We start from the raw sequence: 22,463 nt of genomic DNA, 5'->3' as shown, positions 1-22,463 counted from the left end.
GCTGCACTCCAGCCTAGGCAACAGAGCGCAACTCCGTCTTAAAAAAAAAGAAAGAAAAAGAGAAAACGGCCGGGCATGGTGGCTTACACCTGTACTCCCAGCACTTTGGGAGGCTGAGGAAGAAGGACTGCTTGAGCCCAAGAGTTTGAAACCAGCCTGGGCAACATGGCAACACCCTGTTTCTCAAAAACAAAGAGATTAAAAATAAAAGGCAGCCTTTGAAAGAGAGAATAAAGCTCTCTTTATTACTTTAACCTAATAAGTAAAATGCGAACTTCAGTGGTTATCTAACCATTTGCACAGTATCTTTTTTTTTTTTTTTTTTGAGACGGTGTCTCACTCTTGTCCCCCAGGCTGGAATGCAATGATACAATCTCTGCTCACTGTAACCTCTGCCTCCCGGGTTCAAGTGATTCTCCTGCCTCAGCCTTCCAAGTTGCTGGAACTGCAGGCATCCGCCACCACCCCCGGCTAACTTTTTGTTATTTTTAGTAGAGACTGGGTTTCGTCATTTTGGCCAGGCTGGTCTGGAACTCCTGGCCTCAGGTGATCCACCAGCCTCAGCCTCCCAAAGTGCTGGGATTACAGGAGTAAGCCACTGCGCCCAGCAAACTCTATCTAGCAAGATAAAGACAATGAGGGATATTTAATACACTTAACCATCCAGAAAAAAAAAAGCCCCTAAGTACTTTCAGAGGTGCTAGAAATTCACACAAAACAATCAGTTCCAGTTGCCTGTCAAAGCAGTAAATTAATAACAACTTAACCAATATGGTTCTCAGACCAATATACTGCTGAGGGGAGGAATCCAGTTTCTACAGGCCACTGCCCAACAAAATGCACATCACTCACTGAGAAGCCAAGCTTCTGGTCACACCACTTAATGGATCCATAATTTAGGAAACAAAGGTTCCTTATAGGCTAGCTGAAGTTAAATTCAGCCAGTATTCCTACCACGTACAGCTTAGTCTTGAAGCCCAAAATACTGAAGAGTTCCAAAGAAAACAAGTTGATCCTTACTAAATACACTAACGCTCAAGCCAACGTGGACGCGGTGGCTCACGTCTGTAATCCCAGCACTTTGGGAGGCCGAGGTGGGTGGATCATCTGAGGTCAGGAGTTCAACACCAGCCTGGCCAAGATGGTGAAACCCGTCTCTACTGAAAATACAAAAAGTAGCCGGGCTTGGTGGCGGGCGCCTGTAATCCCAGCTACTCGGAAGGCTGATGTGGCACGAGAATCGCTTAAGCCTGAGAGGCGGAGGTTGCAGTGAGCTGAGATCGCGCCACTGCACTCCAGCCTGGGTGACAGAGCGAGACTTCGTCTCAAAAAAATAAATAAAATAAAATAATAATTGATTATTTGTGTGCTTACAGGACCAAGAAGAGGTTTTGTGAGAAATAACAACATAGAAGGTAAACCGACATGGATAGAGGAAAAGAGCACATCATTAGCAATAGTCGATGACATCACAACCCAGTGGTCTATTCCCTGAGGCCTCTAAAGTTCTCAATGAAAAAACACTTTCAAGGCGAAAGCTAAAAAAAAAAAAAGTTCCCCACAAAAGCAGACTAAGGTGAAAGTCGGGCCCTCAGAACAAGAGCTCCGGAAAAACAGGTAGTCGTCGCGGAGACAGCAAACGCAGCATCTACCTGTCCTACATGGCCCTGCGCTACGAGACTGCTCGGAAGGAAAGGCGGGAATAACCAACTTAACCCTGCTTCGAGGTGGTTTGGAGAGGAAGAGGAAAGCCGTGTCTTTCTGCAATATCGTGAGGGAAGCCGAGACCCCGAATCATCAAAGAGAAGGAGCAGAAGAGGACTAGGCGGCTGCAGGTAAACCAAGGTACGGCGAGGAGGCAAAGGAACCGGAATTCCTCTCCACGAGCGCGTTCTCGGCTCCCCTCCTCGCGTCTCCGCCCCGGCCACGCCCACCACGGCACGGGCGCGCGCACGCCGCCTTCGCCGCAGGCCCCTCCGTGGAGGCGCGAGCACGCCGCCGTCCTCGTCGTGGTGAGCGTGACCGCTCCGGCTGGTCCTGGGGGCGGGGCTGTAGGGGAAAGTGCTAAAGCCGCTGAGGTAAGAGGCCGAGGGCTGAAGGGCCCTGGGGAGCTTGGTGAAAAGGGAGTTAACCCTTAGGATCCTACCTGCAGGGACTAGAAAAATGGAGAAGGTAGGAGGAGAAACAGGAGACTGCTGTAGCAGACGTGCGACAGGAAATTTTCCCAGGCCGGGTTTGACTGAGTGCGCATGCGGGCCAAGGGGTGGCGCCTGCGCAGTGGGACAGCGCCGATGGCGTCGTTTCCTGTGGACCCAGCTGGGTGGGAAATGTGGCTAGGAGTTAGCTTGGGAGCCGCTGGTGTTCTGACCGCTCCCCTCTCTGGCCACTCTCTCTCCACGCCCACCCCACCCCCGGTTACAGCTGCGGCGTCTGTTTGGTTTGGGTTGTAATCCAGCTGTTTTGAAGTGGAACGATTTTTTGATGATGGAATTTAATGATTGCTTGTAATGATTTGCCTTTGTACTAGGGTAGGAACTTTTAAGGAATTACTCTTTTTAAGAAAATAGGCATATGTCTGTTAGAAAGGAAAGGAATTTATATTCATAAAACTATGAAGGCCGGGCGCGGTGGCCCACGCCTGTAATCCCAGCACTTTGGGAGGCCGAGGCTGGCGGATCACGAGGTCAGGAGATCGAGGCCATACTGGCTAACACGGGGTTTCACCGTGTTAAATACAAAACAAAATTAGCTGGGCGTGGTGGCAGGCGCCTGTAGTCCCAGCTACTGGGGAGGCTGAGGCAGGAGAATGGCGTGAACCCGGGAGGCGGAGCTGGCAGTGAGCCGAGATTGTGCCACTGCATTCTGGCCTGGGCGACAGAGGGAGACTCCGTCTCAAAAAAAAAAAAACTATGAATGCGAGGTCATCCCTGCCGTACATGAAGTAAATGTTTAAGCATCTTAGCTCGGACACAGCAATCTGTCCACAAAGCATCGTTACTCTCCTGTGAGGATCTCCACTGTCAGCCCCAACTTCCCTGACAGGGCCAAATCCCAGGATACTTCATCAGTATTTGTTCAACAGAACATTACTGAGCACCTCCGGTGGGCCTCTCAGACTAGTTGAAAATAGAGTTGTGCGAATAGATCTGCACAATGAGAAAAAAAATCCGTAATGAACCAATACTGATGACACCACGCTTGTCTATCTCCTGCATAACCTTTGCTGAGCCCTGCGTTCTGTCATTTGTTCTTCATTCATTCATCCGAAATGCTCAGGAAGCACTGTGGAAACACTGTGACCCAGGTTCTGTGCTCGGCATTGAGGGTAGAAAGACTTCGAAGGTGGCAGGATGTTTCTTAAGATCATGAACCTTAAAATGAAAGTGTAGGCCGGGCGCAGTGGCTCACACCTGTAATCCCAGCACTTTGGGAGGCCGAGGCGGGCCTGATCACGAGGTCGGGAGATCAAGATTTTCCTGGCTAACATGGTGAAACCCCGTTTCTACTTAAAAAAAATACAAAAAATTAGCCGGGAGTGGTGGCGGGCGCCTGTAGTCCCAGCAACTCGGGAGGCTGAGACGGGAGAATGGCGTGAACCCGGGAAGCAGAGCTTGCTGTGAGCCGAGATCGCACCACTGCACTCCAGCCTGGAGTGCTTAATAGAAGCACTTAATAGAGCGAGACTCCGTCTCAAAAAAAATAAATAAATAAAAATGAAAGTGTAAAGTGCTTAATAGAAGGTATTGGCCCTCCTCCTGAGCAGATTCTTTCCCCTCTGGGAGCTTGCTAACTCTGTTAGATGGAGAGAATTAAGACTTTTTCCATGAATTTTTTTCATAGTAAGTATGAAAAACTGGGATCTGCATAGGAAAAAACACTCAGGAGTAACTCTCCGTTAATGATTTTGAACAGCCAAGATTTATGAAGTGTTTACTAAGCCTGTAACCATTCCAAGTGTTTTACGTGTATTAATTAATCTTTGTCACACCTGTGTGAGGTAGGTGATGTTATTACAGGTTGAGTATCCTTAATCTAGAAATCCAAAATCCTCCAAAATTTAAAACTTGAGCACTGACGGGATGGTCAAAGGAAGTGCTTTTTGGAGCATTTTGAATTTTAGATTTTCGGATTTGGGAGGCTTAATCGTTACGTATAATGCAAATATCCCAAAACCTGGGAAAAAATCCGAAATCCAAAATACCTCCAGTCCCAAGCATTTGGGATGAAGGGTACTCAACCTGTTTCCCGTTTTGCAGATAAGACAACCAAGGAACAAAAAGATCCCGAAGTGGGAGGCGGACGCGGAGGTTGCGGTGAGCCAAGATCGTGCCGTTGCACTCCAGCCTGGGCAACAAGAGCGAAACTCCATCTCAAAAAAAAAAAAAAAAAAAAAAAAAAACAGAAGTTGCAATTTTTTACATTTTTGCCATCAGACCTTGGCAATGACCTTGAGCAGTACGATATAAATAACTCCCACATGCTTAGCGTTCCAATAATGGAACACTAGGCATAAATGGGTGAAATGATTTGTCCACAGTCTTGCAGCAAGTAAGTAGCAAAACCAGAACTCAGAGAGGCTTCATAATCTTACCCACTATGCTGCTTTACCTTGCACATGACAAATGACATGCCAACAAGCCATTGCTTCAGAATGTCACAGCAGATAAGCTAAAATTGTCTCTACACCTCAGTTTTATTTTTTCATGTATAAAATGAGGAAGTTGGGTTAGATGACTTTTAAGGAATCTGGTTTCTGTGAAATGTTTAATTCACTCAGCAAACATTTACTGAAATGAACAGCTACTTCCTTACCATAGACCAGGTGTTATGTTTGGTTCTGGTGATCAGTTAATGCCTGCCCTGAGAGCAGTTACAACCTAGAGTTTATTAGTTTTGCTTTACTCTCATTTACCACTTGCTGGTAGCGTTCAAAATTTAACTGAAATCTTTAGAGCTAGAAATTATTTAGGTTTATCCTTCCACCTCAGCAGAAAACTGCTTATTTAAAGTTAGCTTTGTGCTAATTCTGTGCTCCAGTTTTTAACTCTGGCTGTTTTGTGTATGGAACGATAGAAGTTCTGAGAGTTTGAAAGAAAACAGGATGAAAGGGAATTCCTTTGATTATATTCAGCTTAGAAGTCACACTGTGGCTACCTTTAGAAGCTGTCCTCACTCTGGCAGTTGCTTGGGTGCTCTGCTGAGCACCTGACTTCAAAATATAAAGTATAAAGCATTTGCAACTGAATAGAGCATTTATTATAGAGTTTTAAATCTTAGGTGAGATATATAAACAGTTCACCGTGGGTTCTACTCTGAACTGATGGGAAATAAAGACTGAGCTACTCTCCAAAAGGTGGCTAAGTTGTCTGTATACTTTATTTGAATCCCACCAGGTATTCACTTAGAGATTTGGACCTGATCCCTTACTGCTTAAATTCAAAAACAATTCAAAAACTTGTCAGGCTATATTTTGACCCAGTGTATTCCGGAAGATTGGATATTAATCTAACTCCAAAAGTTGTTGCCTCTGTGGATATGAGTACAATTTGAAAAGTTAGCTCAGAGAAAAAAGGAAGAGTGATCTAATAACAAGATTGAAAATGTCAGCTGAGCAGAGTGGCTCAGGCCTGTAATCCCAGCACTTTGAGAGGCTGAGGTGGGAGAATCACTTGAGCTCAGGAATTGGAGACCAGCCTGAGCAACATAGTGAGACTTTATCTCCACAAAAAATAAACAAAATTAGTGGAGTTTGGTGGCACATGCCTGTAGTCCCAGCTACTCGCGAGACTGAGGTGAGAGGATAACTTGTACCCAGGAGGTCAAGGCTGGAGTTAACCAAGATCGTGCCACTGCATTCCAGCCTGGGAAACATAGTGAGACTCTGTCTCCAAAAAAATAAAATAAAATAAAATGTCATTAATCAATTTGCATTTTTGCTGACAGTCTTGTTATAATAGCTGTTCTACCGTTGTTCCGGGTTCCCACTTCACTATTAATCAGTGTTACTTATAGACATGTAATGAAGTCAGAAAGCAAGCTCTGCTTCTCTAACAACCTTAAATCTTCATCACAAAATTAAGCAAACAGAACAGCCAGTGTTTCAAGACATACTATATCATTTTCCTTACTAGGAAACTGGATTTTATGTATATAAATTTTATATTTGTATTTCATTTCCTCACTTTTTTCTTTTTTTTTTTTTTTTTTTTTTTGAGACGGAGTCTGGCTCTGTTGCCCAGGCTAGAGTGCAGTGGCTGGATCTCAGCTCACTGCAAGCCCTGCCTCCCGGGTTCACGCCATTCTCCTGCCTCAGCCTCCCGAGTAGCTGGGAGTACAGGCGCCCGCCACCTCGCCCGGCTAATTTTTTTTGTATTTTAGTAGAGATGGGGTTTCACCGTGTTAGCCAGGATGGTCTCGATCTCCTGACCTCGTGATCCGCCCGTCTCGGCCTCCCAAAGTGCTGGGATTACAGGCTTGAGCCACCGCGCCCGGCCACTTTTTTCTATTTTCAAAAAACATGGCCAGGTGTGGTGGCTCACGCCTGTAATCCCAGCACTTTGGCAGGCCAAGGCAGGTGGATCACCTGAGGTCGGGAGTTCAAGACCAGCCTGACCAACATGGAGAAACCCCATCTCTACTAAAAATACAAAATTAGCTGGGCATGGTGGCACATGCTCATAATCCCAGCTACTTGGGAAGCTGAGGCAGGAGAATTGCTTGAACCCGGGAGGCAGAAGTTGCGGTGAGCCGAGATTGCGGCACTGCACTCCAGCCTGGGCAACAAGAGGGAAACTCTGTCTCAAAAGAAAAGAAAAGAAAAGAAAAAAACATAAGTTTCAGCTAGGCATGGTGGCTCACACCTGTAATCTCAACACTTTGGGAGGCCAAGGTGGGAAAATTGCTTGAGCCCAGGAGAGCTATACCAGCCTGGGGGCAACATGGTGAGAAGTTGTCTCTACTAAAAGTAAAAAAAAAATAGCTGAGCATAGTGGAATGCACCTGTGGTCCCAGCGACTTGGGAGGTTGAGAGGTTGGTGGATTGCTTGAGCGCAGGAGATTGAGGCTGCAATAGCCATGATCACGCCACTGCACTTCAGCCTGGGTGACAGAGTGAGAGCTTGCCTCAAAACAATAGGTTTCAACTCTTTTATAATAAATATGTTCATTTTGCAACTAGCAAAAAAAAAAAAAAAAAAAGAAAGAAAAAAATTCAGTCTGGTCTAGGTACAGTGGTGTTTCCACTAACTGATCACCACCAGTTACAGATTTCTTTGTTCCTTTTCCACTCCCACTGCTTCACCTGACTGGCCAAAAAAAAAAACCAGCTCAGCTAAAATTCTGTCTGACCATTATAGAGAAAAATTCATTTACAATCCATTTTCCTCCTCCCCACCCCACCTCCCCAAGATGGAGTTTTGCTCTAGTGGCCCAAGCTGGAATGCAATGGCACCATCTCGGCTCACTGCAACCTCCATCTCCTGAGTTCAAGCTATTCTCCTACCTCAGCCTCCCAAGTAGCTGGAATGACAGGCACCTGCCACCATGCCCAGCTCATTTTTGTATTTTAGTAGAGATGGAGTTTCGCCATGTTGACCAGGCTGTTCTTGAACTCCTCACCTCAGGTGATCTGCCTGCCTCGGCCTCCCAAAGTACTGGCATTATAGGCATTAGCCACCAGCCTACAATCCTTTTTGAAGTCCTTTCTTCTAATTGGGTTAAAATTCACATAACATAAAATTAACCACTAGCCATTTTCAAGTGTACAAATCAATATAAAGTTATTTTTAATCTAAATACTAGAACTTTATCCATTACAGCAGCCAATAGCCACATGTAACTACTTAAATTTTAATTAATATTAAATAAAATTTAAAATACAGTTTTTCAGTCATACCAGTTTATAGGTACAACATGAAGCTAGTGGCTACCATATTGTGCAGTGCAGAAATAGAACACTGGAACATTTCCATCATGGCAGAAAGTTCTATTAGACAGCGTGGCACTAAACCTTTTTTTTTTTTTTTGAGACCGAGTCTGCTCTGTCACACAGGCTGGAGTGCAATGGAGTGATCTCAGCTTACTGCAACCTCCACCTCCCAGGTTCAAGTGATTCTCCTGCCTCAGTCTGCTGAGTAGCTGAGGCTACAAGCGCCCACCACCACAGCCGGCTAATTTTTTTGTTTGTTTGTTTGTTTTGAGATGGAGTCTCACTCTATTACCCAGGCTGGAGTGCAATGGTGCAGCCTTGGCTCTCTGCAACCACCGCCTCCCGGGTTCAAGCAATTCTCCTGCCTCAGCCTCCTGAGTAGCTGGGATTACAGGCACGCACCACCACGACCAGCTAATTTTTGTATTTTTAGTAGAAATGGGGTTTCACTGTGTTGGCCAGGCTGGTCTCGAACTCCAGACCTCGTGATCTACCCACCTCGGCCTCCCAAAGTGCTGGGATTACAGGTGTGAGCAACCGCACCTGGCCATTTTTTCTTTAAAAAATACTGTATACCGGCCGGGCGCGGTGGCTCAAGCCTGTAATCCCAGCACTTTGGGAGGCCGAGACAGGTGGATCACGAGGTCAGGAGATTGAGACCATCCTGGCTAACACGGTGAAACCCCGTCTCTACTAAAAATATAACAAATTAGCCGGGCGAGGTGGCGGCGCCTGTAGTCCCAGCTACTCTGGAGGCTGAGGCAGGAGAATGGCGTAAACCCGGGAGGCGGAGCTTGCAGTGAGCTGAGATCGCGCCACCGCACTCCAGCCTGGGCGACAGAGCGAGACTCCGTCTCAAAAAAAAAAAAAAAAAAAAAAATACTGTGTACACTTTTTAGAGAGCTGAGCGCAGTGAGACTTTGGGAAGCCAAGGTGGGAGGATCACTTGAGACCAGGAGTTAAAGACCAGACTGACTGGGCACGATGGTTCATGCCTGTAATCCCAGCACTTTGGGAAGCCGAGGCGGGCAGATTACGAGGTCAAGAGATGGAGACCATCCTAGCCAACATGGTGAAACCCCGTCTCAACTAAAAATACAAAAATTAGCTGGGCTTGGTGGCGGCGCCTGTAGTCTCAGCTACTCAGGAGGCTGAGGCAGGAGAATCGCTTGAACCTGGGAGGCAGAGGTTGCAGTGAGCAGAGATCGCGCCATTGCACTCCAGCCTGCCGACAGGTGAGACTCCGTAAATAAATACATATGTACATACATATATACACACCAGACTGGGCAACATAGCAAGACCTCATCTCTGTTGTAAAAAAAAAAAAATGGAAAGAGGCCAGATGCAGTGGCTTATGTCCATAATCCCAGCACTTTGGGAGGCCAGGCAGGTAGATCACCTGAGGTTAGGAGTTCGAGACCAGCATGGCCAATGTGGTGAAGCCCCGTGTCTGCTAAAACTACAAAAATTAGCTGGGCATGGTGGCTCATGCCTGTAATTCCAGCTACTTGGGAGGCTGAGACAGGAGAATCGCTTGAACCTAGGAGGTGGAGGTTGCAGTGAGCTGCTATCGTGCCACTTTAGTATGGGTGACAAGAGCAAGACTGTGTCTCAAAAAAAAATAAATAAAATACCATATACACTTTTTAGAATTTTTGTTAAAGTTGTGTAAGCTTCTGTGGCAAAGAGAGTGTTTGTTTTGAACTTTAGTAAGGTGTCATGTATTCAGGACAGTTTTCTCTATAACATTTGCATTTTTTGATATGCAATAAGGTTAAACACTCACAGGTGCTCTGTTCATAATAGGCAATGATTTCCAAGATTGTTTCCTGAACTTTTTGTTCCGGTTTTGGGACGCCACCAAGTGATAAGTTTGGGTATTACATTTGAATGAAAAGGTTAATTTTTTTTGAGAGAGAGTCCTGTTCTGTCACCCAGGCTCACTGCAACCTCTGCCTCCCGGGTTCAAGCAATTCTCTTGCATCAGCCTCCCGAGTAGCTGGGATGAGAGGCGCCCACCACCACGCCTGGCTAATTTTTTTTGTATTTTTAGTAGAGACAGAGTTTTGTCATGTTGGCCAGGTTGGTCTTGAACTCCTGACCTCAGGTGATCTATCTGCCTCCACCTCCCAAAGTGCTGGGACTACAAGCGTGAGCCACCGTGCCTGGCCAAAAGTTAATTTTTAATGAGAAGGCCAATAGGTATTTCCTAACTAGTTCCCCTTCCCTGGGAACAGAACACAGTGTTACTCTGGAATTTTATTTGGAAAATATTATAATTTATTTATGTGGCTTGATCAGGATGTATCCAAGACAAACTGTCCTGTGAAGTGTGATGCTTTTATCCTCATATAACTTATTTCCTCAGTCAAATTTCTGCCTTGGCACTGCCATATCACCCCTTCATAACTCATGAATCACCCACAGTCAATCTCAGTTGACATAAACAGTTTGCTAATGGTAGGAATTCATGTTTTAAGTAGATATACTATTCTTAAGCTTATTTTCAATTCAAAACCTGACTGATATTTTGGCCTGAGACATCAATAAAATATCATGAAAGTAGAGAGGATAGAAAAACGGGGAGCTAACTCTTTATAAAACTGCATGCTGACCCTTACGGCAGCTCGAATGAAATGTTGTCACTCTCACTTCCATAAACTTGCCAATTGCTGTTTTTCTTTCTCTGTAGTGAAGTAAGAACTCTGCTAGAGAGGAAATGGCTGCTTCATCATCATCCTCTTCAGCTGGTGGGGTCAGTGGAAGTTCTGTCACTGGATCTGGTTTCAGTGTCTCAGACCTTGCCCCACCACGGAAAGCCCTTTTCACCTACCCCAAAGGAGCTGGAGAGATGTTAGAAGGTGATCTCATGCTGCTTTCTGAATAATTGGATTCAGACCTGCAATGAATATTAATTGTGAAGAAGCTATTAAGTGGATTAAAGATGAGTTTGCCCTGATTTCAGCTCTACATTTCATCTCTTGTCCCCATCTCAAAATAATATATTTAAAAACAGTCTTGCTCCAGAATCAGAATGTTGGAGCTGAAAAGGACTTTGGAAATCAAGGAAGTCATCTAAAGTTATTTAGATCCAGAAAAGTTAAGTGATTTGACCAGGTTAAAGGCAGAGGTAGGGCTGGGCACCGTGGCTTATCCATGTTATTCCAGCACTTTGGGAGGCCAAGGCAGGCGGATCACTTGAGGCCAGGAGTTCGAGACCAGCCTGGCCAACATGGTGAAACCCCATCTCTACTAAAAATACAAAAATTAGCCGAGCATGGTGGTAGGCGCCTGTAATCCCAGCTACTGGAAAGGCTGAGACAGGAGAATCACTTGAACAGTAGAAGTTGCCATGTGCCGAGATCATGCTACTGCACTCCAACCTGGGCAACAAAATGAGATTCTGTCTCAAAAAAACAGAGTTGGCCGGGCACAGTGGCTCACGCCTGTAATCCCAGCACTTTGGGAGGCCGAGGCGGGCGGATCACGAGGTCAGGAGATCAAGACCATCCTGGCTAACATGGTGAAACCCCGTCTCTACTAAAAAATACGAAAAAAAAATTAGCTGGGCGTGGTGGCGGGCGCCTGTAGTCCCAGCTACTCGGGAGGCTGAGGCAGGAAAATGGCGTGAACCCGGAAGGCAGAGCATGCAGTGAGTCAAGACCGAGCCACTGCACTCCAGCCTGGGTGACAGAGCGAGACTCTGTCTCAAAAAAAAAAAAAAAAAAAAAAAAAACCAGAGTCAGCACTGAGTCCAGGAATTCTCTTGACCTCCTACTCCAGTTTGCTTTATCCTGGCACCTGTCTACCTCCCATGGTAGTAGGTTTGATGTGTCTTTTTATAGTATGATTAATCTACAGATAGATTCACCCTGTCAGAAAGGTTCTAAGAGGGAATAAAAGCTAATACAGTGCCCTTTTATGTGAACATGACTCCTGACCCACTGCAGCATGATGCTGTGTGGTTTTTCTAGCACCAGAGCCAGATTTGCATCAAATCATTCACCATCTTGTTCAGCATCATTGGCTAACTGACTAGCCAAGATCAGGGTACAGGCTGTAACCATGTCATTTGAAGAGCTAGACTAATAATTCTTATCAGGAGGCATAAAAATCACCTGAAGAGTTTACTTAAAATGCACATTTCTGGCCAGGCACTGTAGCTCACGCCCGTAATCCCAGCACTTTGGGAGGCCGAGGCGGGTGGATCACCTGAGGTCAAGAGTTCAAGACCAGCCTGCCCAACATGGTGAAACCTTTTCTCTATTAAAAATACAAAAATTAGCCAGGCATGGTGGCAGGTGCCTGTAATCCCAGCTAATCCAGAGGCTGAGGCAGAAGAATCATTTGAACCCAGAAGGCAGAGGTTGCGGTGAGCCAATGTTGTGCCACTGCAGTCCAGCCTGGGTGACAGAGCGAGACTCCGTCTCAAAAAAATATATAAATAAATAAATAAAATGCATATTTCTGGGCCCACCTTAGAGCTTCTGAATTAGTCTAGGGTGTAGCTCAGGAGTTCATTTTTTACCAGCATCCAAGCTCTTCTCATGAAGGCAGTCTTCCATATTTTGAAAAACACTGGGACCAGAAGTGGTGGCTCAAACCTAAAATTTCAGTATTTTGGGAAGCCAAGGCGTGAGGATTGAGCCCAGGAGTTCAAGGTTGCAATGAGCCATGGTCATGCCACTGCACTCCAGCCTGGGTGACAGAATGGGACTGTGTCTCAAAAAATAATAATAATAAATTTTTTTAAAGCACTGGGAGGCCGGGCGCGGTGGCTTATGCCTATAATCCCAACATTTTTGGGAGGCCAAGGCAGGCAGATCACAAGGTCAGGAGGTCGAGACCATCCTGGCTAACATGGTGAAACCCCATCACTACTAAAAATACAAAAAAAATTAGCTGGATGTGGTGGCGCGCGCCTGTAGTCCAGCTACTCGGGAGGCTGAGGCAGGAGAATCACTTGAACCTGGGAGGCAGAGATTGCAGTGAGCCGATAACATGCCACTGCACTCCAGCCTGGCAACAGAGCAAGACTCTATCTCAAAAAAAAAAAAAAAAGCTTTGGGGAATAACCTATTAAAGATTCAAAATTTACTTGATTCTAGCATTTTAGTGCTTAATTATATATTGATCTTTTTTCCTTTAAGTATTGCAATTTTTTTGTTGTTGTTTTGTTGTTGTTGTTGAGATGGAGTCTCACTCTGTTGCCCAGGCTGGTGTGCAGTGGCTCAATCTTGGCTCACTGCACCTTCTGCCTCCCAGGTTCAAGTGATTCTCCTGCCCCAGCCTCCCAAGTAGCTGGGATTACAGGTGCCCACCACCACACCTGGCTAATTTTTTTGTATTTTTAGTAGAGACAGAGTTTCGCCATGTTGCCCCAGCTGGGCTTCAACTCCTGACCTCAAGTGATCTGCCCACCCCAGCCTCCCAAAGTGCTATGATTACAGGCATGAGCCACTGTGCCTGGCCTTAATATTTCAAATTTACACAAATATATTTTTAAACTAATCTAGGAATATCTGTGAGAAAGATACAAACTATCGGCCAGGCATAGTGGCTCACACCTGTAATCCCAGCACTTTGGGAGGCTGAGGCAGGCAGATTGCTTGAACCCAGGAGTTTGAGACCAGCCTGGGCAACATGATGAAATCCTGTCTCTAGAAAAAATACAAAAATTAGCTGGGTGTGATGGCATGTGGCTGTAGTCCCAGCTACTTAGGAAGGTGAGGTGGGAGGTTCACCTGAGCCTGGGAGGTGGCGGCTGCAGTGAGCTGTGATTGCATCACTGCACTCCAGCCTGGGTGATGGAGACCTTGTCTCAAAAAAAAAAAAAAGATACAAACTGTAGTTGGCTTTGGGGATGATGAATAATCAGAAATAATAAAAAGAGTTATGGGTTAAGCCCAAAATCATTTGTGACAGGAAACCACGGGGGGACTCTGGGACCGTAGAGCTCCCTAGCATTGGTTTGGATTATGACTAGTGGTGAGGTAGATGACCAGGTAGCATATGTAATTAGTGATATATATACTTCTCTCTTTGCCTTTTTATTTTCTTTAATTGTGTTAACTAAACACTGAAGTTAGTATTACTGAGTCTGGTTGGAAGTAGTGAACAATTGGGGCCCTGTTACCATATTTGGTGCTAAAACTGTATTATGACTTCATTTACATGCAGCAGAGATCTAGTATTGAGGAAGTTTCCCACAAAACAAATCAAAAAATGGGAGACATTTAAATTGCTTAATGAGTTTTATAGCAGCAGAAGAATCAGTATTCAATAATGGAGCTCTAAGATTAAAGTCATTTAAATTTTAGCTATAAGAGGAATTTAATACAGGAGGTACCTCCACAGTCTCAAAGCTATCAGCATTTTGTCAGTATACACCAAATTATGTGGAGATACTGAAGAAGAAAGGCTTCTAAGATTAGTCTGAATGTTGATGTTCTAATGAGTTATAGATCTATCCATTTTTATTCCATCTCAATATGCTTCATGGAGAAATGTGTTGGGTCTCTGTTGTAGGATACATTTATAGTAAGTATAAATACACAGTGCACAGTTTTGATTGTGTTTCTTAGATTTCAAGTTTTACTGATAATCTTAAAGCTGCTTACACTTAAAGACTGTGAAAAATAATGTAGATATAGCAACCCCTAAACCCATTTAATATTCTTGGTCAAATCAAGAATATTAAATTGAAAAGAGTACTCTTAATGTAAGGATGTTGGATTTGGAAGCATTTTCTACCATGTTTATAGGTGATACTATTCTATTATACAATAAATCTAACACACATGTACCTGACCAGTAATAGTTTAATAGAATATGAAAATAGAGGCCGGGCATGGTGCCTCACACCTGTAATCCCAGCACTTTGGGAGGCCGAGGCGGGCGGATCACCTGAGGTCAGGAGTTCGAGACCAGCCTAACCAATATGGTGAAACCTGGCCTCTACTAAAAATACCAAAATAAAAACAAGCATCATGGCATGCGCGTATAGTGCCAGCTACTCGGGAGGCTGAGAGAATTGCTTGAACCCAGGAGGCGGAGGTTGCAGTGAGCTGAGATCATGCCACTGCCCCCCAGCCTGGGCGACAGAGCGAGACTCCATTAAAAAAAAAAAAAAAAAAAAGAATATGAAAATAGAGCACAGGGTTGCCTGTCAAGAGTAAGGAACAAAACCAGTTAGGAATCAAGGATGGATGCTGTTTTTAATCTCAGCAGGTTCAACTTGATGTTATATCCTCATGAGTCTAGGATAGTAAACCCAAATCATCTGTAGTTAACCTTGTGAATTAACTTTTTTGTGCCTCTGCTGTCTGAGAACAGACACCTCACATAAGCAGCAGTTTTCAGCATTCTCCTGCCCTTGACCAAAATTGTCCTCACCCAGTTACTACTGAGCACATTAAAGACTGCCTTTCAGCCCATCAGTGGCTGTATTTTAGAGACATTGTAGCCACTAAAGTATAAATTATCTGGCATTGTCTAATTTCCTACTGTGAGGTAATATTCTTTTTAATGTATTTGTTACCATCCTAATTTATTGGAGTTGGCGATGGTGTTAGATTTGGGTAATTTACTGAACTTTTCCCTGTTTATAACCTTTGCTTGTCCCTTATGAGGAAAGCTGATGTATTGCTACTTGCTGTGTTACAAAGAGTTTCATTACAGTTTCTAAATGGAAGAGATTGCCCCCAGCTGACTCTGCTCTCCAGGCTTTAGACTGGTACTGATATCACATCTAATAGGGTGGCTAAGAAGTAGTTGGACTTTGTGGTTAATAGAGAGCGGCAAATCAGCAAAAGTGTGTTCCACAGGCATATGGTGTGGTAGAGTGACATGCAGAGGTGCCTTTTTGAAAGTTTAGCTTATATCCTTTTGCTTTGAAGTTCATTACCAAGGAAAATATGCAAATATCACAACTTAACCATTTTATCCTAATGGTGCCTGTGATTAAATGTAAGTGAGGGGGGCACTTCAGGAGCTTCCATATACATGTTGGCCTGATCCTTATAGTCCATAATTCCCACTGCCATGTGTGTAATCCTAAAGTTCAGGATCAAACCACCTGGGAGGTAAACTCTAGCTATGCTTTCCTCTTTCTAAAATAAAGTATGAGTTATAATTGGACTTTTTAAGCAAGAGTATGAATAGGATGATGACTACTGACATACCATTTACACAGAAGACCTATAATAAATTACATCATTGGTGTCAAATGTTCTCAACAGTCCCTCTTCTTGTCATGGAATTTATAGTTATTTGCTGTTCATTGCTTTTATCTAAAAAAAAAAAAAAAAAAAAAAAAAAGTTATGTATTACCTTGTCTAGATCTTTAAACTGAATTGTCAGTGTAATAGTTACTATTTTTTTTTTTTAGATGGATTCTCACTCTGTCACCTAGGCTGAAGTGCAGTGGCACCATCTCAGTTCACTGCAATCTCTGCCTCCACACCCAGCTATTATTTTGTTAATTTAAAATGAAAATATTTATTTGCCCAGTTTGGCGATCAGCAGCTCAGAAGTGACTTATATTCAGCCAGAGAAATGGGACTGGGTGGAGAAGATGGGATCATATCCCATATCACACAGTATGTTTAAAAGAGGTTTGAAGGCCGGGCGTGGTGGCTCATGCCTGTAATCCCAGCACATTGGGAGGCCAAGGCAGGCGGATCACCTGAGGTCAGGAGTTCGAGACCAGCCTGGCCAACATGGTGAAACCCTGTCTCTACTAAAAAATATAAAAATTAGCCAGGCGTGGTGGCGGGCGCCTGTAGTCCCAGCTACTCTGGAAGCTGAGGCAGGGAGAATTGCTTGAACCCAGGAGGTGAAAGTTGCAGTTAGCCAAGATTGTGCCACTGCACTCCAGCCTGGGCAATAGAGTGAGACTCGGTCTCAAAAAAAAAAAAAGTTTGAATTTACAGAATGTAACACTCTCTCTGAAGAATATAAAGAGTATACATCCCAATAATTATACTTTCATTTTTTTCTTTTTCTCTTTTTTTTTTTTTTTTGATCACTTTGAAGACAATATTGGAAGGATGCCCTCTTGGTTATATATTCAAGCTCTTTGGATACAGTAGCTATAGTTTTTTTTGTTTTTTTTTTTTTTGTAATTGGTTATTGTGACTTCTGAAATAAGATCTCCCTTGTGTGAAACTCAGCATGAGGCCAGAATGTGTTAGTCCTGTCTCCTTGCCACTTAATACCTTGCCAACACAACAACCCGTGATTGATGGGTGCATGTTTGAGGCCTATTAGTGCTGACATGAAGTACTGCCTGAAAAAGGACAGCTGTGTCCTCTCTCCCCATTTGTTTTAGGATTTTCACAATAAGGTACATCCCCCAAATGGTTTCTGCTACCCTTTTAAAAATCAAATGTTTCTACATGAGCCGTAAATTTTTGAGAATATGTTTTGCTGTATCAGCTCTTGCCTGACAAGGAATAACATGAACTAGCTTGTGTTTCATGATCATCTTCCAAGTGCTGTGGCAACTGAGTTGGCCACTTCTTATTGGGCAGTTCTTGGCACCAGTACAATGCTAGGTTCTGAACTTGCACCATACTCTTATCATCATCCAAATTGCAGTGTTTTGGTTCAGTTGGAAAATCAAGGTTACAGTTTGCGTTCACAGAATGACATTTCCCGGCAGTGCTCTGTGTTTATCAGAGTGATGTAATTTGATATATTAAAAATCAACAATTGTTTTTTCCTCAGCTTTGTTTTTTAGACTGAAAATGATTTGGAGTTTTAGTGAACCTTTATATTTTGATACCACAGGAGCCAGCCACATGGCCAAATGTGTCGGCTGCCAGTGTTTGCTTGACATACAGGAGAACATTAAGGAACTCTCAGGTTGGGAAGAGGGAAGTGTTGACCAGGACATCAGACTGAGGTTTCTTGTTTTTGTTTTTTTAAACACTATTTTTAAACTCTTAAGTAGAGGAACTATTTTAATATTCTAGGTATAGAATAAATAGCTTTTATAACAGTCTTAGTTCTAAATGAAACAGATACCATCTTTGTAAACACTGAGAACTAGACCCTGAATGTAGAAGTAGGGAAAAGAATAAACAAGTTTACTTGGTTTATCAGAAGCCATAAAACCCTTACAGCAGATTAAAACCTTTTCTCCTTTTGTTTGTAGATGGCTCTGAGAGATTCCTCTGCGAATCTGTTTTTAGCTATCAAGTGGCATCCACGCTTAAACAGGTGAAACATGGTAAGCACATGAGTGTTGTGTACTTGACTGTGAGAATAAATTTGCTGGGGGTTGGATGAGGCTGTGACAAAAACCCCCAAACTCAGCAAGGCTATTTTAGTGGACTTCCTAAATTTAAGAACATTCTAGGTCTTAATCTGGTCATAATGTCCACATTGAGCCTTAAGTTTGGGGCCGGGTGCAGTCTCACATCTGTAATCCCAGCAGTTTGGGAGGCTGAGGCAGGTGGATCACTTGAGGTCAGGAGTTCAAGACCAGCCTGGCCAACATGGTGAAACCACATCTCTACAAAAAAAAAATTAGTCAAGCATGGTGGTGCACACCTGCAGTCCCAGCTACTTGGGAGGCTGAGGTGGGAGGATCACTTGAGCCCGGGAGGTTGAGGCTGCAATGAGCTGGAATCGCACCACTGCACTCTAGCCTAGGCAACAGAGTGAGACCCTGTCTGAAAAACAAAAAAGTTGGTTGTCCAGGGAGTCAGTGCTTCCTGCTTCTCTTGTGTTGCTTTTTCCTCTCCTGTCCGAAACCTCCTTTTACTGTTGTCCTCCACTGGTTACCATCATTATCTCCAAGTATTTGTACAATACCTCCTGGTCTATCTATACTCTAACATCCTGGTAACACCTTTTCTGTTAACATTAAGCCTCACTAGGCCTTCATTTCTGCATCAACAAACTGTGTTCCCCCACCAGACCATTTCTCCATTGAAACATTATGTAGGGGGAAAAGCTGTAATTGCCTCTAACACTAGGATTTTAGTCCACAAATCACTATGGCATAGAGGATGCATACTTTTTTTAAGAACAGAGCACATCCGGGCCGGGTGCGGTAGCTCACACCTCTTATCTCAGCATTTTGGGAGGCTGAAGCAAGACGACTGCTTGAGCCCAGGAGTTCAAGACTGACCTGGGCAACATGGTGAGAACCCATCTCTAAATATATATATATATATATATATAAAATTAGTGGAGAGTGGTGGCACATGCCTGTGGTCCCAGCTACTTGGGAGGCTGGCGTGGGAGGATTGCTTGAACCCAGGAGGCATACTCCAGCCTTCATGACAGAGTGAGACCCTGTCTCTGGGAAAAAAAAGAATAGGGCACATCCTGAAAATGTGATCATTTTATTTTAAAATGACTTTTTTATTTTTTGAGATGGAGTCTCTCACTGTCTCCTGGGCTGGAATATAATGGCATGATCATGGCTCACTACAACCTTCGCCTCCTGGGTTCAAGTGATTCTCCTTCCTCAGCCTCCCAAATAGCTGGGACTACAGGCACCCACCACCACGCCCAGATAATTTTTGTACTTTTAGTAGAGACGGGGTTTCACCCACCATGTTAGCCAGGATGGTCTCGATCTCTTGACCTTGTGATCCACCTGCCTTGGCATCCCAAAGTGCTGGGATTATAGGCATGAGCCACCATGCCCAGCCTAAAATGACTTTTAACATTAGAAGAAACTCCGACTTAAAAAAAAAAAGGCCAGGCGCTGTGGCTCACGCCTGTAATCCCAGCACTTTGGGAGGCCGAGGCAGGCGGATCACAAGGTCAGGAGATCAAGACCATTCTGGCTAACACGGTGAAACGCCGTCTCTACTAAAAATACAAAAAAATTAGCTGGGCATGGTGGCAGGTGCCTGTAGTCCTAGCTACTCGGGAGGCTGAGGCAGGAGAATGGTGTGAACCCGGGAGGCGGAGCTTGCAGTGAGCCGAGATCGCGCCACTGCACTCCAGCCTAGGCAACAGAGCAAGACTCCGTCTCAAAAAAAAAAAAGAATAGGCCGGGCACAGTGGCTCACGCCTGTAATCCCAACACTTTGGGAGGCCAAGGCGGGCGGATCACCTGAGGTCGGGAGTTCCAGACCAGCCTGACCAACATGGAGAAACCCCATTTCTGCTAAAAATACAAAATTAGCCAGGCATGGTGGCGTATGCCTGTAATCCCAGCTACTCGGGAGGCTGAGGCAGGAGAATCGCTTGGACTCGGGAGGCAGAGGTTGCAGTGAGCTGAGATCATGCCATTGTACTCCAGCCTGGGCAACAAAAGTGAAACTCTGTCTCAAAAAAAAAGAAAAAAGAAAAAAAAAATTAAGCTTCTGACCAGCATAGAATAAGACCCCATTATGAGAATTTTGAGGGTCAGGCGCAGTGGCTCACATCTGTAATCCCAGCACTTTGGGAGGCCGAGGCAGGCAGATCACCTGAGGTCAGGAGTTCGAGACTAGCCTGGCAAACATGGTGAAATCCCATCTCTACAAAAATACAAAACTTAGCCGGGCACTGGTGGATGCCTGTAGTCCCAGCTACTTAGGAGGCTGAGGCGGGAGAATCACTTGAACCCAGGAGGCGGATGCTGCAGTGAGCTGAGATGGCGCCATTGCACTGCAACCTGGGCAACAAAGCAAGTCCATCCCCCCGCAAAAAAAAAAAAAAAGAGAGAATCTTGAGGGGAAAAAAAATCCATCTAGAAATTGACTTTTTTTTTGAGACGGAGTCTCACTCTCTGTCGCCAGGCTGGAATGCAGTGGGACAATCTTGGTTCACTGCAACCTCTGCCTCCAGGGTTCAAGCGATTCTCCTGCCTCAGCCTCCCGAGTAGCTGGGACTACAGGCGCATGCCACCACATCCAGCTAAATTTTTTGTATTTTTATAGAGGCAAAGTTTCACCATGTTGGTCAGGATCGTCTCGATCTCTTGACCTCGTTATCCGCCCGCCTCGTCTTCCCAAAGTGCTGGGATTACAGGCATGATCCACCGCACTCGGCCTAGAAATTATTTTTATACCAGTCATCATCTTGGTGGCTGGTGGCAGTCTCATGGGTAATACATTGTTGTATAGTATTTTCTCCTCGACTCTTTACAGATCAGCAAGTTGCTCGGATGGAAAAACTAGCTGGTTTGGTAGAAGAGCTGGAGGCTGACGAGTGGCGGTTTAAGCCCATCGAGCAGCTGCTGGGATTCACCCCATCTTCAGGTTGATGCTGCCTGGATGGTCGCCTCTGGTGCGCAGCAAGTGCAAAGCCAGTGGGGGACTTTCTCACAGCTTGCATAGCCATCCAGAGATCCACAGCTACATCGCTGAATTGTTAATGCACATTTGTACTTGGTTTCTCTGTATCTATTCACAGGCAACAAATACTTATATGTATGATCTTTCAGGGAATATTTTGTTTGTTTTTAAAAGTATTGGGAATCAGATTAAGACAGTCGGTTTCAGAGAACCAAGAGGTTTGGGGTTAAGAGATACTTAAAAATTTTCACAAGCCAGGTAGGGCATATATCAGATTTGGCCAACTGATTGGCATCTGTCCTGTCATCCATACGGTGCCTGGAAATATTCACCAGTCAAGGTCAAGGTCAGCATCTGTGGTTAAAAATACAGCATTCTGACCTAAAAAATTATTTTGCAGATGAATGTGATTTCAACTCAGGAGCTATCCAAATGAGGATTAAATATTCATTTTTTTTCCTATTTTTAGACATCAATTCTATAGATTCTAACTTTTTCTAACCTCTTCTTGACATGCTAAATGCTGGCAAAAAGAAGTGCTTTTTGGATATGGCAACACTTGTAAAAATAAAGCAGTAAGCAAAATCCTTTTAAACACAGAAATCCTGAGTTCTTCTCATTGGTGGACTCAAGCAATTCTGTAGCAAATAAATCCTTTGAAAGAGCTCCAAGTTGGTGGCTTTATTCTTTCAAAATCTGAGGGATTTGGGATGAGGCAAAGAGGTCAAATTACTTTTTAGAAGAAGAGAATCTAAAAACCGTTTCTCCTAAACAAATGGTAGACTGGCTTTTCTTCAGGGATATGTGTCTTTATAGGAATACATGAATTTATCTTACTGATAATTTAAGTAGGTTTTTTTTTTTTTTTTTTTTTTTTTTTTTTTTTTTTTTTAAGAAACAAGGTGTTGCTCTGTTGCCCAGTTGGTCTTGAACTCCTGGCCTCAAGAGATCCCCCCCGCACCTCGGCCTCCAAAGCGCTAGGATTACAGGCATGAGCCACTGTGCCTGGCCTCAAGTAAGTTTTTATACCATGATAGGGAAAAACCTGGAAGGCTAAGAGATGTACTTTGTTTTCCCTCATGGGACCCCACGTTCCACAGTAAACAACTGGGATAATCATATATTACCTTGTATGCAAATTTTGCCTTAGACAGCATTTGTCTGTTCCTTGTTAATAACTTGCACCTGATCTGCTTAGAGTTGCTTAATTATAAGTAAATATAATCCCAGTAGCAATTAGCCTTAATCCGAAGAGTTCAAAATGTTTAACACGTTCTACCTGACAG

At 44.2% G+C, this 22,463-nt stretch overlaps 2 protein-coding genes across 17 annotated transcripts in view; one reads left to right on the top strand and one right to left on the bottom strand.

The window, feature by feature from the left end:
* Positions 1–2,237, bottom strand: part of ASCC1 (activating signal cointegrator 1 complex subunit 1) — a 114,846-nt gene extending 112,609 nt beyond the window's left edge. For 8 of the 13 annotated variants that reach the window (XM_045400093.3, XM_045400094.3, XM_005565569.5 and 5 more), the window contains exon 1: positions 2,147–2,237. The gene's annotated coding sequence lies outside the window, so the exon portion shown is untranslated. Of the gene's footprint in view, positions 1–1,652 lie in introns of all 13 variants that reach the window. The other 5 variants (XM_015455887.4, XM_074001859.1, XM_074001861.1 and 2 more) reach the window with 2 other exon arrangements.
* Positions 1,958–21,848, top strand: ANAPC16 (anaphase promoting complex subunit 16). 4 transcript variants are annotated; one of them, XM_005565572.5, is made up of 5 exons: positions 1,989–2,078; positions 4,257–4,313; positions 10,623–10,791; positions 18,090–18,164; positions 21,031–21,848. In XM_005565572.5, the coding sequence occupies exons 3-5, from the start codon at positions 10,650–10,652 to the stop codon at positions 21,144–21,146; spliced, it is 333 nt and encodes a 110-aa protein (XP_005565629.1). In that variant the 5' UTR covers positions 1,989–2,078; positions 4,257–4,313; positions 10,623–10,649; the 3' UTR covers positions 21,147–21,848. The 4 variants fall into 4 exon arrangements, with proteins under 4 accessions (XP_045256031.1, XP_005565629.1, XP_073857968.1 ...); XM_074001867.1 differs by having other exon boundaries at positions 4,257–4,548; XM_045400096.3 differs by lacking the exon at positions 4,257–4,313 and having other exon boundaries at positions 1,958–2,012.
* The last annotated feature ends 615 nt before the right edge of the window (positions 21,849–22,463 follow it).

Source organism: Macaca fascicularis, chromosome 9 (assembly GCF_037993035.2).
Source record: "Macaca fascicularis isolate 582-1 chromosome 9, T2T-MFA8v1.1".
Lineage (NCBI taxonomy): Eukaryota > Metazoa > Chordata > Mammalia > Primates > Cercopithecidae > Macaca > Macaca fascicularis.
The sequence above is the reverse complement of the archived record's forward strand: the minus strand, read 5'-3'. Positions and strand labels throughout refer to the sequence as shown.